The sequence below is a fragment of the Eumetopias jubatus genome, unplaced genomic scaffold (genome assembly GCF_037043125.1).
Source record: "Eumetopias jubatus isolate StellerSeaLion01/CBP00866 unplaced genomic scaffold, mEumJub1_p1.0 scaffold_1, whole genome shotgun sequence".
Lineage (NCBI taxonomy): Eukaryota > Metazoa > Chordata > Mammalia > Carnivora > Otariidae > Eumetopias > Eumetopias jubatus.
In genome coordinates this window covers 128,316,074-128,330,792 of record NW_028274807.1, presented here as the reverse complement: position 1 = coordinate 128,330,792, position 14,719 = coordinate 128,316,074, and the positions used below count along the sequence as shown (strand labels likewise).

The window sequence follows — 14,719 nt, the reverse complement described above, 5'->3', positions numbered from 1 at the left end:
AAAAACGAAAGGATGACTCAAAAAACGCTGCAGCTGGATCAAATCTTTTTTAACCATTAGAGATAAGTTATCCAAAAATAGGAACTTTTAACTGTTTTGAACCCAGGTCCATTGTATACTGGGCAGTGATTATAGTATGTGTGATATCCACATAAAACCCACATATATCAGATTGTTGGTAGATTGGTCACTGTGCCAATAAATTCCTGTTGTTCCAGCACATGACCGGATAATTTTGAATTCCGAAAAATTGTCATTATTGATACCCCTAGTTTCATATACTAACATTTCCAAAACAAGTTGTATGTAAATAGAACCTTACTTAAAAGGCACTGGAAAAACGTTATTTAGAGGAATTTTGTAAGTGAAAGCCCTTCACAACATTTTGTTTGTATCAATTTGGAATTAACACTATGAGAACTATCTAATTTGACAATCCGCAAGTATTTATAGGGCACTTACCATATGTACAGTTAGAAATATAAAAGGTAAGACAAAGCTCCTGACCTCAAGAATTTATTATCTAAGTGAAGAATCAACATTAACATCATCAAATAAGACTTTTTTCTCAAAAAAAAAAAAAAGCCATAATCAACTGAATGCTAATTATGGCTTATTTAAAACAGGGAGTAAGGTACTATGGGCTCTCAGAGAGTAGGACCTAACCTAGATTTTTATGAGCAAAGAAAAACCCTGAATTAAGAAAAACTGGGGAGATTAAAACTGACTGAATTTCCAGGAGGTTGAATGACTTGAACTGCTGATACTTGACCACTTTTCACCCACAAAAACAATTCCACATAGTATGAGCTACAACAAAGTGAACAGGGACTTAATTTTTACACTTGTTACCTTAATTCCATTCACTTTAGCTTCAAACTACAAAACTTAGACTTCAATAAATACTCTTAATTCTAGCTTATATCAAGGCTGATCCTCTGTCACTCCAATTAATAAGGCTTACTTACTTAATGAAATTTAGTTCAGATATTAATACCAAATCTTAAAAAATCCTTCTACTATCTACTTGTTAGAATTCAAGTTCAAGAGATCAGGAAGCTTTTCTTAAGTTCAAAGATGTCAAAATGCTGTTAACTACATAAACCAATAAAACCATGCTGCCAAATCTTAATTTTTGACATTTCAGGGAGTAGGTAAAATACTTCAGAATTTTTAAGTTAGAACCTTTACATCGAGATGCTATGGTCAATCACTTTCCTGTTTCATGAAAATTCTATCTCAGTGAGAGTCTACCTATTCTTCACTCATTAAAATGACAGCCTACACAGAGGGAACTTCACATTTTTAAAGGTTAGTGTATTTTAAAAAATAAAAAAATAAAAGTTAGTGTATTTATCTGGAGTGGCTTTTCCAAATGTGAAACTCTCTGTACATTAAAAACAAAAGTGCTCCTCCCTCTTTAATGAAAACAAAGAGTTCTCTACAGTTCTTTCCGGTCAAAAAAGAAAAAGGCTTGTTTGTCCCTAGTGATTAAAAATCAGATACCGCTTTGTATTTAAAAATAAATGTTTAGGACTTTGTATTGTGGATTCAGCTTTATTGAAAGGCCTAACATTAAACAAATCACATATTTGGGTATTTTTGTCTCCCTCCTCTCCCCAGCCTCAGATTACCTGGCTTAATCACAGCATTATCTGTTACATGAAAGATTTTAACTTTCTGTTTTGGCGGCAATCCAAGTTCTTGGTAAAATTCCAATACAGATGTAGATTTCTAGAGGAAAAGCAGCATACATAAGTAACCCATTATACTAAAGGTGGAGTTCAATGCACAGAGATCTAAACCAAGTCCTTAACAACCCAGAGAACAAATCATTAAGAGCACTCTGTTCCCCTAATGAATAAAGAGCACCATATTCTTATTTAAGGGATGTGAGATTTTTATCTATAATCCATTTCACCCAGGATCCAACCAGGTGCATGGTGGAGCTCAAAAAATTACATGGTGGAAGACCTTTATTCTTTAGGAAAAGAAACAGAATTGTGCTCATACTTGAATTCTGACTGGAGACTAAATATCAAGAACCCCAATCCTGGGAAATTCAACTCTGTCTACTCTGCACCTGCTTCCAAGCAGCTGGAAGAAAACATACCAGGTCACATTCAAACGTATGATCACAAACTTCAAAGTGAGTCCCAAACGTGGTCTGGCCAACCTTCATTTCCCTACTTAAATCCCTGTCACACTCTCCAAAGCCCCTTTTCACAACCTCTTTTAAAATTTCCAGCACTGTTCCCTCCTTCTCCCCTCTTTGAGCTGACCATGTTGCCTCAGATTTCACTAAAAAACCAGAAGAACAGGAGCATTTCCCCAAGGTCTTATCACCCAATCAAACTTCCTGCACAAGCACTTACCTACTGCCATCCCCCACCCCCCGCCAGATTGCACAAGATACACATGGGGCACTTTTAGAAAATGCCAATGCCAAGGGCCTTCTGTGTGGAGACTGCAGCTTCACTGATCGAAGGTGTCATCCAGGTGTCAGTGTGTTTTTTAAGCACTCCCTATGATTCTGATGTGAACTGGGGCTGGAAATCACAATGACAGGTAAGCTGTCCATGCTCTTATTAGAAGCCAAATCCCTCACTATGTACTCATCCCACCCTTCTCCCACCTATTCAATGGCTTTACTCCTGAAATTGTCTCCACTGCCTTCTGAATCACCAATTTCCCCCTTTCTACTGGAATTATCCTATCAGTATACAAAGATGTCACGATAACTCATATTAAAACAAAACTTTCCCTTGACCACATAGTCTCCTTTCCGTTCCCCCTTATGACAATGCTCCTTGAAAAACTTCTGCTGAATCTACTTTCTATCTTCCCATTCTCTCAAACCCACTTTAATCAGGTGCTTGCAGCCCCTAAATACTCAATGCAAAGTGCTTATCAAGGTCACCAACCATCTCTATGTGGTCAAATACCCTGGTCAATACTTATCTCACTGGCTCTACCAGCAATGCTTGGCACAGGTGACCACTCTCTCCTTGAGACTTGCACTCTCTCTCAGTTCCTTCATATCCTACATTTCTAACCTCCATTGCAAATTCTACTCTGAACTACAAATTCTTTCGTCCAACTGCTAACTCAGTATCTCACTTTCATGTCATACAGCAACTCAAGTTTGATATGTCTAAAATTGAACTCAACTTCCTCCCAGACACCTGCTTTCCTCTGGTTTCCCAAACCTCAATAAATGGCAACTCCATACTTCTGTTGCTTGGACCCAAAATCTTGTGGTTACCTTTGACTCTTTTCTCTGTCACATCCCATGTCCCACACACCAGCAGTTCCTGCAGACTCTATTTAAAAATAAAGCCCACATCAATTACTTCTCCCCTGCACCTCAAACCACCATCTTTTGCCTGGATTATATTAATAGCCTCCTAATTGGTCTCCAAACTTCCACACTCCTGACCCTATGGTCTATTCTCCAGTCACGGCTGGCATGATCCTTTTAAAACTCAAGCTAAATCTGAGTTTTATTAGCTTTATAAGCATTAGCTTACCTATGGCTCATGCAGAATCAATCCTAAATCCTTAACATGGTTTCCAAGGTTCTATACAATCTGACCTCATCTACTACTCTCCTCCTGGCTCACCCTGCTTCAGGTACAAGGCATTCCTCACATTCCAAGAACACATTAAACAATAACCTCAGGGGGTGCGGGGTGGCTCAGTCGCTAAGCACCTGCCTTCGGCTCAGGTCATGATCTTAGGGTCCTGGGATCGAGCCCCGCATCGGGCTCCCTGCTCAGCAGGAAGCCTGCTTCTCCCTCTCCCACTCCCCCTGCTTGTATTCCCTCTGTTGCTGTGTCTGTCTCTGTCAAATAAACAAATAAAAGATTTTTAAAAATAAAAATAAAAATAAACAATAACCTCAGGTCCTTTGCACATACTATTCCCCCTGCCTGGAATGCTTTTCAGATTTCTGCAGGGCTTGCTCCCACACTTTATTCAGGCCTCCATCTAAATATTAACTTATCTTTCCTGATTATTCTATCTACAATAGCACCACTTTGTCACTTGCAATTCCCTCAGCTTACTTTATTAGTCTACAAAGCACTTCTATTTGTTGTGATACACATTTTTTATTGTTTATCTTCTAAGCCACGGCCTCCCTGTTTCATCCCCAAGCCCACCAAGATGTAAGCTTCTTGAGAACAGAAACTTTAGTTGCTGCTACATCCCCAGCTCCTGGTAGGTCCCGCTGCCTGCTTTTCCCTCCACTCATGCCCTTTTTTCTGTACTGTAAATATCCTTGAATAAAAAATATCTTCGAATAGAAAACTTTATGAATATCTCATTTCCTTAAAATAATGTCCTGAGTCTTTTTTCTTTTCTTAGTTCTTAAGACTCTTGATACAGACTGCTAGAAGACTTGACAAAAAAGTTGTACCACTTTATATTTCCTGATGTGAAGAGTGCTTCTTTCATGGAACTATAACCAACACAGGTGTATCTATCTTCCTGATGCTCTTTCCCCTTCAACTTCCCCTCTCATCACAAAAGAAGCACCTGCAGGTCCCCAAGGAACCACAGTACTCTATGTATGCTTACCTATGTCTGCCTATGTCGGTCTCTTGGCCTGTAATTCTTCCCCACCCCTGTACCTCCAAAGCTCATTAAAAATCTGTTTATGTCTAGTCTCAGCTCCAGTAATACTTCCTGTCCAGATTCCTGCCTGGGCAGCCTTGCCAGAGCAGACAACTCCTTGGTCTGTGCTTTCTCTAGACCTTGCCTATATTTCAATTATTGTCCACATTACTTTACACTTATCAACTTACACGAATGTTTGCCTGCCTGCTGGAGCACCTGGATGGCGAACTGTTTTATTCACCTGTGTCTACAACTTTAGAGCTAAGCACAGTGGCAAGTCATACACTGCAGAAGTGAGCTAAATGAATGGTGAAGACACAAAAGATGGAGGACAGACATCCATCTGGGTGTGAAGTCCTGGTTTGCCTCTCCAAGTCACTACACCTTTCCACTCTTGCTGCTGCATCAGTTCTTGGCACATAACATTACTGTGTTTGCAATGTTATCTTCAAGTCTAGTTATTAAAAAATTGTAGGCCTAAAATAAAGATCTTATTCTGAGGAAGAACAAATCTTCAAGAAACTAAACTACTATGAAACCAAACCAAGAGTAATTTGTAGTAAAAAAAGCAAGAACAGCAGCAATTGAAAGACCCTAACCAACTTAAGACGATGCTGATGATGTACTGATAACCAAGCATCACTGCCCCCAATCCAATGGAGTATCTGCACAGCCAGTCTTAATTATAGATTATATGAATATGTAGCAATCTTCAGTTACTTGATGATTTCAGTTTAAAATATAAACTGTTAGTGCCACTTTGTAACTTACTGAGAAGGCTGCCTTTGGTCAACATGAAATTGGGTGGCCCTGGCCTGTAAGCATCGAATGTTAATTTCTGGATCAGCCCACAAGCCCTGGGAATGTCCTTGGGGCTCTCCAGTGGATCCATGCAACAGATGCTGAGAAGCTCTGCTCTGGATGCCCACAAAAGGTTGCTTTGTACCTTACGGTGTTCCCTCAAGAAGCTATCCTTTCCTCCTTTCCTCCAAGAGTGATAACGTAAGTTCATCCTAGTCATTCCCTATAGTTTTGCCTCCCACATGCTGAAATCTAACACTGATATTCAACACCACCCTTATCAAGGCCCCTACTTTTCTTTTCTTTTTTTAAAAGACTTTATTTACTTGTTAGAGAAGAGAGAGAGAGAGAGCACGAGTAGGCTGGAGGGCAGCGGAAGAGGGGGAAGCAGACTCCCCGCTGAGCAAGGAGCCTGACGCAGGTCCTGGGATCAATGACTTGAGCCAAAAGTAGATGCTTAACCGACTGAGCCACCCAGGTGTCCCTAGGCCCCTATTTTCATCTTCAACCATGCACACTTCCTTCACATTAAAAGCAAACACATAAGTTCTCATTTAAAAATGTGCCTCCTTGCAATTATTTCCCTGATGTATCAGATTTAAATTTATTACATTTTAGAACAGACTTTAAAATTTATTTTTGACATTCACATATTCCACCTGATGATTTTAGAAGCATATTCTTTTATTAATATCAGTTTCTAAGTATGTGAGGAAGCTTCTAAGAAAAAACTTTTACTTTTTCAGAAACACAACATAGCTAAGATAAACATCTTGATCTAAGTAACTACAGACTGAGACATAAAAGGTAATACATACTCTTGATTATATTCCAATTTCACTATATAATTGAATACTTTAATTTTTTCTTTTAAAAATCAAAATATCATAAAACTAATTAGGTATCATGAGAAAATCCAAATGCTCAAGTTGAGTTGAAAGCAGCAGCAGTGTAAGTTTTTTTTTTTTTTAACTTCCAAATAAATGATTTCAAAAGGCAATTTAAAAGACAGCAGTGTCACACTTGGATAATCCCATCTATGAGGCTGCATTTATTTTCTCCCTCTTCTAAGTTCTCTGCAATTACCCTTCTCACAATGAAAATGCTTCTCGCTCCTAAGATGAATTGATTTAATCAACTTTTAAGGCCACTTAACTTCCTATGTTTTTATTTATAATAAGTTACAAAAATAGCAAAAGCAAAACAGTCTAATTTCTGGGAGGCCTAAATTCTTTACAGGGTAAACAAAACAAAACAGTTTTAGCCCTATTATAAATAAAACTGATTCAGTCAATTCATTTTAGAATACTTAACTATTTGATATTTTATATGCATAGGTCTATTTGTTGTTTTTTTCTTTTTTTAAGATTTTATTTATTTATTTGACAGAGAGAAACACAGCGAGAGAGGGAACATGAGCAGGCGGAGAGGGAGAGCGAGAAGCAGTCTTCCCGCTGAGCGGGGAGCCCGATGCGGGGCTCGATCCCAGGACCCTGGGATCATGACCTGAGCCGAAGGCAGACACTTAACGACTGAGCCACCCAGGCGCCCAGGTCTATTTGCTTTTAAAACTTTCTATAACCAATCTACTTGCAGTTTCTGTGAGAGTTACAATATGCAAGAGGAAGTCTGCATATTTTTAGTTTTGAAAATCTTTTTCCTTTCTGAACCAAAATTCTTTACTTATGAAGAACTCTAAAACTTCATTTTCATATCTAATTCTGAAGAAAGGTCATTCAAAGACAAAGTGTTTTCTTAATATTGTAATACACGTCCTCTGGATCTAGAAAACTTATCTTCTTTTTTTCTTAAAGATTTATTTATTTATTTTAGAAAGAGAGAGTGCGCGCACGCGCATGCACAGGGGAGAGGGGCAGAGAGAATCTTAAGCAGACTCCGCGCTGAGGGCACAGCCTGACGGGGGGCTCAATCCCACAACCCTGGGATCAGGACCTGAGCCAAAACGAAGAGTCGGTTGCTTAACCAACTGCGCCACACAGGCACCCCCAGAAAATGTATATCTTAAAGAACAGGAAAGACCCTTGTAGTGCTTTCCATACCAGAGAAGTAAATAAAAAAATGTGTGTAAGTAAGTGGGTGGAAATCCACCACAACATAATAAGGCATCCAAATCATCTTGCTGTGCGGTATATTCACTAAAGAGAATAAAGCTTAAAATATGTAGACCACAGTCTCAAGTATGAAAGTACTATTATTTCTGAAATTTTTTTAAAGATTTATTTGAGAGAGAGAGAGAGAAAGGGTGCACAAGCAGAGAGAGGGGCTCCCACTAAGCAGGAAGCCAGACTTGGGGCTTCATCTCAGAACCCTGGGATCATGACCTGAGCCAAAGGCAGACGCTTAGCAATTGAAACACCCAGGCTCCCCATTTCTGAAATATTTTAATTATTAGTATTAATAAACTCTGTAGGACATTTTCCTCACTAAGTAAAATAGAATAAATTGAGCGGCCAAATACATTTTGTGGGGGAACTTTTGTTTTTTTCTTGAGAACTAAGATATTGGAGAACCAATGGAGACTTTTAGAACTAAAAGAGGATTTAGCAACCATCAAGTCGAATTCCCTGTTTTTATGTGTAAGAAAATGGATATTTAAAAAAAGTGGAGTGAAGGGAGCTAATGGGAGAAGTCAGAATTAGAACTCAGCTCTTCTGACCCCACATCCACTTGTTTTTCCACTTTCTCATAGTTCTGGGAAGTAATGTTTACAGATCTGTTGGTGCAAGAATGGATTATCCCAACATCATGTTTGATTTACAAATATCAAGGCAATAAAGTCATGAATTTACAAAATTGGTAATGAAAATAAAGATGATTGTGCTAAACAAAACAAAAGCACAGAAGTACAATCAATGAGAAAATAGGCACCTATCAAATCAAAGAATTATTCACATGAAGACTAGCATGTATTTACACATTTAAAAAATTCAAACATTTGAAAAAATCTGACTTTTTTTTAAAGTTTTCATTAATACCTCACTGTGCTTTTCATTATTGTGAAACTATTTAAACCCTAAAATTATTAGGCAATAAACTGTCAAGAATTAATAGCAGACTAAAATATATATAGACTAGACTACCATAATATGCAAAGTAGCTAACTTCTCTAACACTTAGGAGACTGGCCTAAATGGCTTCTAGTCCTATCAAACTATAGGACTCCAGTGATTTTAACCACCTTGAACTCACTGATCGGTATATCCCACTATTTATAGGACAACTCCACCTGAATTTTCTGTAAACACCTCACACACGTCTTTCCTCCAAAACTTCCCGTTCCTTGTCGCTATACACAGTGTATAACAGTGAAAATAAAAACAACTTACTGATTGTATGATATACTTTACTGTATTCTCATATTTACAGTGATGATTTCAGATTAAAAAAATTGCACACACAAAGAAAGTTCTTTCTAATATATACAAATTAATCCCCACATGCTGTTGGTGTCAGGTATTGAGACAACTTAGAAAAAAATGAGAAATTAAACATAAATGACAAAATAGCTACCATCTACTAAGTGTCTGTGACATGCTAGGCACATATGAAAAATCCTATTAATCCTGGTAACAAACCTCTTAGGTAAGTAGTATTTTTATCCCTATTGTACAGTGGGCAAATACTTCAGCTTAGAGGGTAAAGTTACTTGTTCCAAATACTGAGGAGAGGTACTGGAACAAACTCAAATTCTCTCAGAATCCTGGGCTCAATGGCTTCACTAGACTGCCTTCCCTCAAATCCATAATTTACCTCATGGATAAACACAAATTTGTGACTATGGAATAGCCTCAAAACCTAAAGAACTCAGATCTGAAACTAATGAAATGTACTCTTCTAAAGAATGAAAACACATCCTTACATGGAAACGTGATACAGTTTTTCCTCCTACAGTTAGGGCTGCCATTTTTCCATTATGGTTTTCCTTTGGAGTATATTTTAGAACATGACAGTCTTGTACCTAAGGAAACAAATATAAAAAAAACTAAGTATGTGCTAAGATACACTTTAACATATCATACCAGTCACACTGAAGCCATAGGACAATTAGGAATTCCCTAGTTATCTCATCATTCCTCTAACACCAACCACAATCTTAAAATATAGAAGTAAACTTTAAAAAAAAAAGTCAAGCACAGACAGAGCATACAGACAACACACATAGAAAAGTGCCTGAAACATAAATATACAACAGAATGAGTATTTATGAAGAAAATAAGCATTCACCACCAACCGGGGTCAAGAAGTAGAATCCACAAAGCCTGTCTCTTTCTAGTAATTTCCCTCCCCACCTTTTTTTAACCCCTAGAGCAGTGGTTCTCAAAGTGTGGTCTTCAAACAAGCAGCATCAACATCACCTGGGAACTTGGTGAAAATGCTGATCCTCATGCCCCAGCCCAGACCAAATGAATCAGAATCTCCTTGTTTTATAAACCTTCTAGGTGATTAAGGCTTGCTAAAGTTTGAGAAGCACTGGCCTAGAAATAAGTACTATTCTTGACACATGGTAATCATTTACTTACTTTTCCTTACAGTTGCTACCTTTGAAAGCATGTAGTTTATTGTTGCCTGCTTTAGACTTTGTATAAACAGAATCAGATTGTATGTACTTTTCCATGTTTTGCTTCTTTCACTTGTTTATATTTCTAAGTTTCATCCATATTGCTGTGTGTAACTCTCTTCTGTTCATTTTCATTGCTATCCAGCATTCCATTACATGAATACCACGACTTATTTATCCGTTCGGCTATTGGACATTTGGGTTATTTCCAGTTTTGGAGTATTAAGAACAATACTGCTATAAACATTGTTGTAAAGTAATAAAGTCCAAGTTTTCTATTAACACTCAGGAGTGGAACTGCTAAGACTACAAGATTCACCTATCTCAACTTTACCACATAATTATGCTAAATTGTTTTCTGAAGTGGTTGTACCAATGCACAATTCCACCAGTCATTCCTGAAAGCTCCCTAAATTCATTAGTTTTAGAAACTGTAATCTTCTCTTTGATCATTCAGAGTTAATAAAAATACCCTAAGGCTTGTAGGCCCCCTGGGTCTATGTGCATGAACTCTCATTTTAATCACTAACATCTGTCTAATCACTTGTCTAAGACTAGGCCCCAAAGATGAACTCAGGTGTCCAAACTGATTTGGGGAATGATGGTCTCCTAACTCTCTCAGTAATCTTTCTCTAATAATAATCATAAAGACAACAGCAATGTATATTGGACATTTAACACTGTTATATAAGTGTTTGACGTTTATTACCTTGTGCAACCCTCACAAAAACCTTTGAGGTAGCTAATAACTATATCTTTTACCAAATACAATTATATCTTTTGCAGAGGCAGAATGTTCCAAGGAACATAGCTAGGAAGTGGCAGAAACAAGATCTAAAGTCAGATATTCTGTTCTCAGGGACCACATTCTTAACCACTAGTTTGTCTTATCTCAGACAACAAAATGCTGCTTCCCCAGACAAGAATGTTACATTCTAAGTTAGCAAAGAGATCAAAATTTTATTTTTGAGTTGAAAGAATGAAAATAAGATGGGACTAAGATTTTTTTCCAATTACAAATTCAACTCGTACAGCTGTGAGAAGCTAGGTTACAATCTTTTTTTTTATTCATGGTTGTAGTTATCCTTATGCCAGTATCAAGAAGGCCACCACTCAGGCAAGAGTGAAACATTCACTGAAACAGAAGTAAAGTTCTTTAATAGCATTTATGCTTGACATTAGCCCATTCTTCATCACAGTCATGTATTTCAGGATACAAATACCGTCCATGCAGGTTTGCACAAATAGATCTTGCACACATACTGATCTGTTACATCCTCTGCTTCTTTCTTACCTGAAGTAATGTAACCACATGCTTCTGACCATCTTTGGTCCATAAAGGCATCATACCCAGCTTCAGTGCGATAAGGCCTACTCTAGAGGAACCTGGTTAAAAACAAATCAGTGTTATTACAAACTTTTTCAACATTCGCCAACATGAAGCAACAGTATTTCTACACTGTGGTTTCAATATGAGCGACAGACAGTTAAGAAACATGCTAATATATTCATAGATTAAAACACTACTATTCCTCAGAGATGTAAGTGACTTCAACCATGGCTGGGTAACACACTGTTACTTAATAAATCTCTGTATAATGAATAAATATATGGTAACTATAAAATAAAGAAAATAGGTAAACTGATATATTCTGGTTTTAAAACAATGGTATTAATAGAGGACATGATAAATCCATCCTTATGCTTTGCTTTCCTAGTATCAAGTCATATCTAATGTCATTAATTAGAAAACATCTACTCAAATTCTAAGAACTTAGCTGGCGTTAAGGGATGACACAAGTGGTCAAGTTGCTAAAATATGTCAGCCTCCACCATGCCACTTAGATTTCTTGCCTAAGTTAGTAAAGTTGCTCCACTATGAACTTTTTTTTTTTTAAAGATTTTATTTATTTGTCAGAGAGAGAGTGAGAGTGCATAAGCAGGGGGAGCGGCAGGCAAGGGGAGTGGCAGGCAGAGGGAGAAGCAGGCTGCCCGTTGAGCAAGGAGCTGGATTCGGGACTCGATCCCAGGACTCTGGGATCATGACCTGAGCTGAAGGCAGATGCTCAACTGACTGAGCCACCCAGGTGTCCCTAGAATTTCTGATCACTATATAATTCAACTGTCACAATAAACCCCAACCAAAGACCACTCTCAACTTCAAATAAGGACAGGCCTTATTTTTGGTCTGGCTACACGTGGGTTTACTACTCTACTAAGCACAAGGAGCTGATTCTGGAGTTATGCTTGGCAAACCTGGAGTGCTAGAACATTCCAACTGAAAACATCTGTGTGACACAGTGTAGTTTAGATCATACTCCTCCAGCTTTTCTTCCCTGATTTATTTTATATAATTTTTTTTAATCTGAAGGAAATAAGAAAACACATGCAGAATGATTTTCCTTTCACCTAAAAACAGCTTCTTGAGGAGGTCTTGATTACCATCAGACATTTGCTAATAGTAGACCAGCATGCTAGAAATAACCTTGCAAACCAAACCACAATGAAACAGACACACTTAAGACACGAAAAGTAAATTCAAGAGGTGATACATTCATCAAGCAGTCACTATGATTTTGAATGTTCCAGCCACACAGTAACTAGGAAATGAGAAACCATCAAATATAAAATAACTACCTGGTTCCCAAGGATGTAGAGGCCATGGCTCATCTTTCAAAGGACACAGTTTACTTGCTAACTGGGCTTTATTTTCATCAGAGACCAACTGCTTAACAAATGGGACATTTTCCTCAGAAAGATGCTCATCCCACCAAGTACCACTCCTGCCGTGGAGACTTCTAACCAAAAGCCAGATGTCCGTTCTGTAAAAATAAAAATTATAAAAGAAATCACAATATAAAAAGTTCCCCCATTTAATGTGGGGGAGAGGTCACATGAGTTGGAAAGTGTAGTCTGGGCCTTAGGAAAGGATTTGGTATCTGTGCAAGTTTTTTTCCTGACATTCCTTATGATAATAATGGGGTTCACACTTTGTAAAAGGTCTTCATCTTCTCCTCTGGAATAAACCAATTTCTAACAGAGATGTCCCACCTAGACACAGGAACAGCTGACCCATTTGTATGTGTACTTAATCGTTTACATCCAGTGGAGGTGGCAGAATGTGGGATGCTGATCTCTGATAAGCTCACCTCTTCCCAGCAATGACAAGGCCTAGGCTCAGAAATCCATAAAAGACATGATCTCTGAGCACGTGAACACACCAAGGAAGACCTTGTGTCGGGAAGGAGGTATGTAATTCTTGCACGGAGGGTCAGAAATGAAGTAAGGCTTTCTGTCACCTATCCACCTTTTGTAGTCAGGTACATCCAGGTTAGAGTCCCAATTTTACACTAATTAGCTGAGTGACCTTGGGTAAGTTATTTCCCCAAGTTTTCGTTTTACCTGCAAACTGCAATCATGACAATACGGAATAATGACAGTGTCTGTGAAACGAGTAACAATAGCAATTATATCTCGTGAGGCTACACGAGCTAAGGCGCCTGATATACCTAACAAAGCATTCAGTACATAGAAAACGCCCACTAATTGGTAGATATTATTGCTGCTGGTAATGCTCTCTACCAGTCGCTGGCTCATAAACGTTAAAAACAAAAAATCACCCCTTCACTCCTTTAATGGGCACTTCCCTGGAGTAACGCTCCTTACCCCTCTGTGCCTGCGTTCTGGTACTGCGCCCCTTCCTCCTCCACCCTGGGCAGACCCCTCCGCACTGGGCCATGTCACTGTTCCAGGTCTGTGGTTTGCAGGGACCACAACCCCACACCCTGTCTCTAGCCCACCCACCTGTTTGCCGAGCCCCGGGCAGCACCCAGGCCGCCCGCGCGGCAGCCCAGCACCTGGGCGCCGGCCTGAGCCAGCAGCCTCCAACCAGGCATAGAGTGGCCGGGGAGGGCTTGCCCCGCTCTTCTTTCCTGCGCCCCGCTGCTCTGCTTTCAAGGCGTCCCCACGCTGCAGCCGCGAGTCCGCCACAGGGTCCCGGGAACGTGCCGCCCGGTGTCTGCCGTGGCCCTCAGTGATCGGAAAAGAGCCCCGGAGCCACTTCCGGGCCTTTTCCCAATGCATTCCGGGCACCACGGTCATCCCTGGAACTAGAGTTCCGCCTCTGGATAGTCCTATCTCGGATCCGGGTTAGGATCAGCAGGTGGTTGGGCAGGGACTGACGACTGATTTGTCTCCCCAGGGGTGAAAAAAAGGGATGTTTGGAGTTAAAACTTGGCAAGAATGAAGCGAATAGAGACAGGCTCCTTAAGGAAGCGAAATCACTTCTAACTAATGTGCATTGTGGGGCAGCTCGTTGTACTGAACAAACCTTGATATTGTTATACTGGTTTATGTTGAAAACGGCCCTAAAAGGAAATTGTTATTTTATATTATAAATGAGGGAAAGGAGACTCAGAATTTTGGTGCTGGTTCAAAATAGTACATCTGGCAGACGGACAGAGCTGGCACTGAAACCGGGCCGGCATGTATTAACTGTAGAATATGGCCAAGGTGATGATGCGTGGCTTACAGGCCTGGATCATACAGAATGTTGCTACTACTGTCTTGGTCCCTTGGATTGCTCCCTATGGGGAAAGACAGCAGTCATGTCCTACAGACACTCGAACAGCCCTGTAGAGAGGCTCTTTTCCAGCCAGAAGTGAGCCACCTAGAAGTGGATCCTCCAGTCCCAGGCAACCCTTCAGATGGCTGCATCTC

The 14,719-nt window shown here is 39.4% G+C and overlaps 1 protein-coding gene across 1 annotated transcript in view; it reads right to left on the bottom strand.

Moving 5' to 3' along the window:
• The window catches only part of MRPL3 (mitochondrial ribosomal protein L3), a 38,027-nt gene extending 23,998 nt beyond the window's left edge, over nt 1–14,029 (bottom strand). Inside the window, exons 1-5 of the mRNA XM_028099255.2 lie at nt 13,805–14,029; nt 12,638–12,822; nt 11,295–11,386; nt 9,302–9,400; nt 1,635–1,734 (exon numbers count right to left, since the gene is read on the bottom strand). Coding sequence (XP_027955056.2) covers nt 1,635–1,734; nt 9,302–9,400; nt 11,295–11,386; nt 12,638–12,822; nt 13,805–13,896 — 568 coding nt within the window. The 5' untranslated portion in view covers nt 13,897–14,029. The remainder of the gene's footprint in view (nt 1–1,634; nt 1,735–9,301; nt 9,401–11,294; nt 11,387–12,637; nt 12,823–13,804) is intronic.
• Between the last annotated feature and the right edge of the window lie 690 nt (nt 14,030–14,719).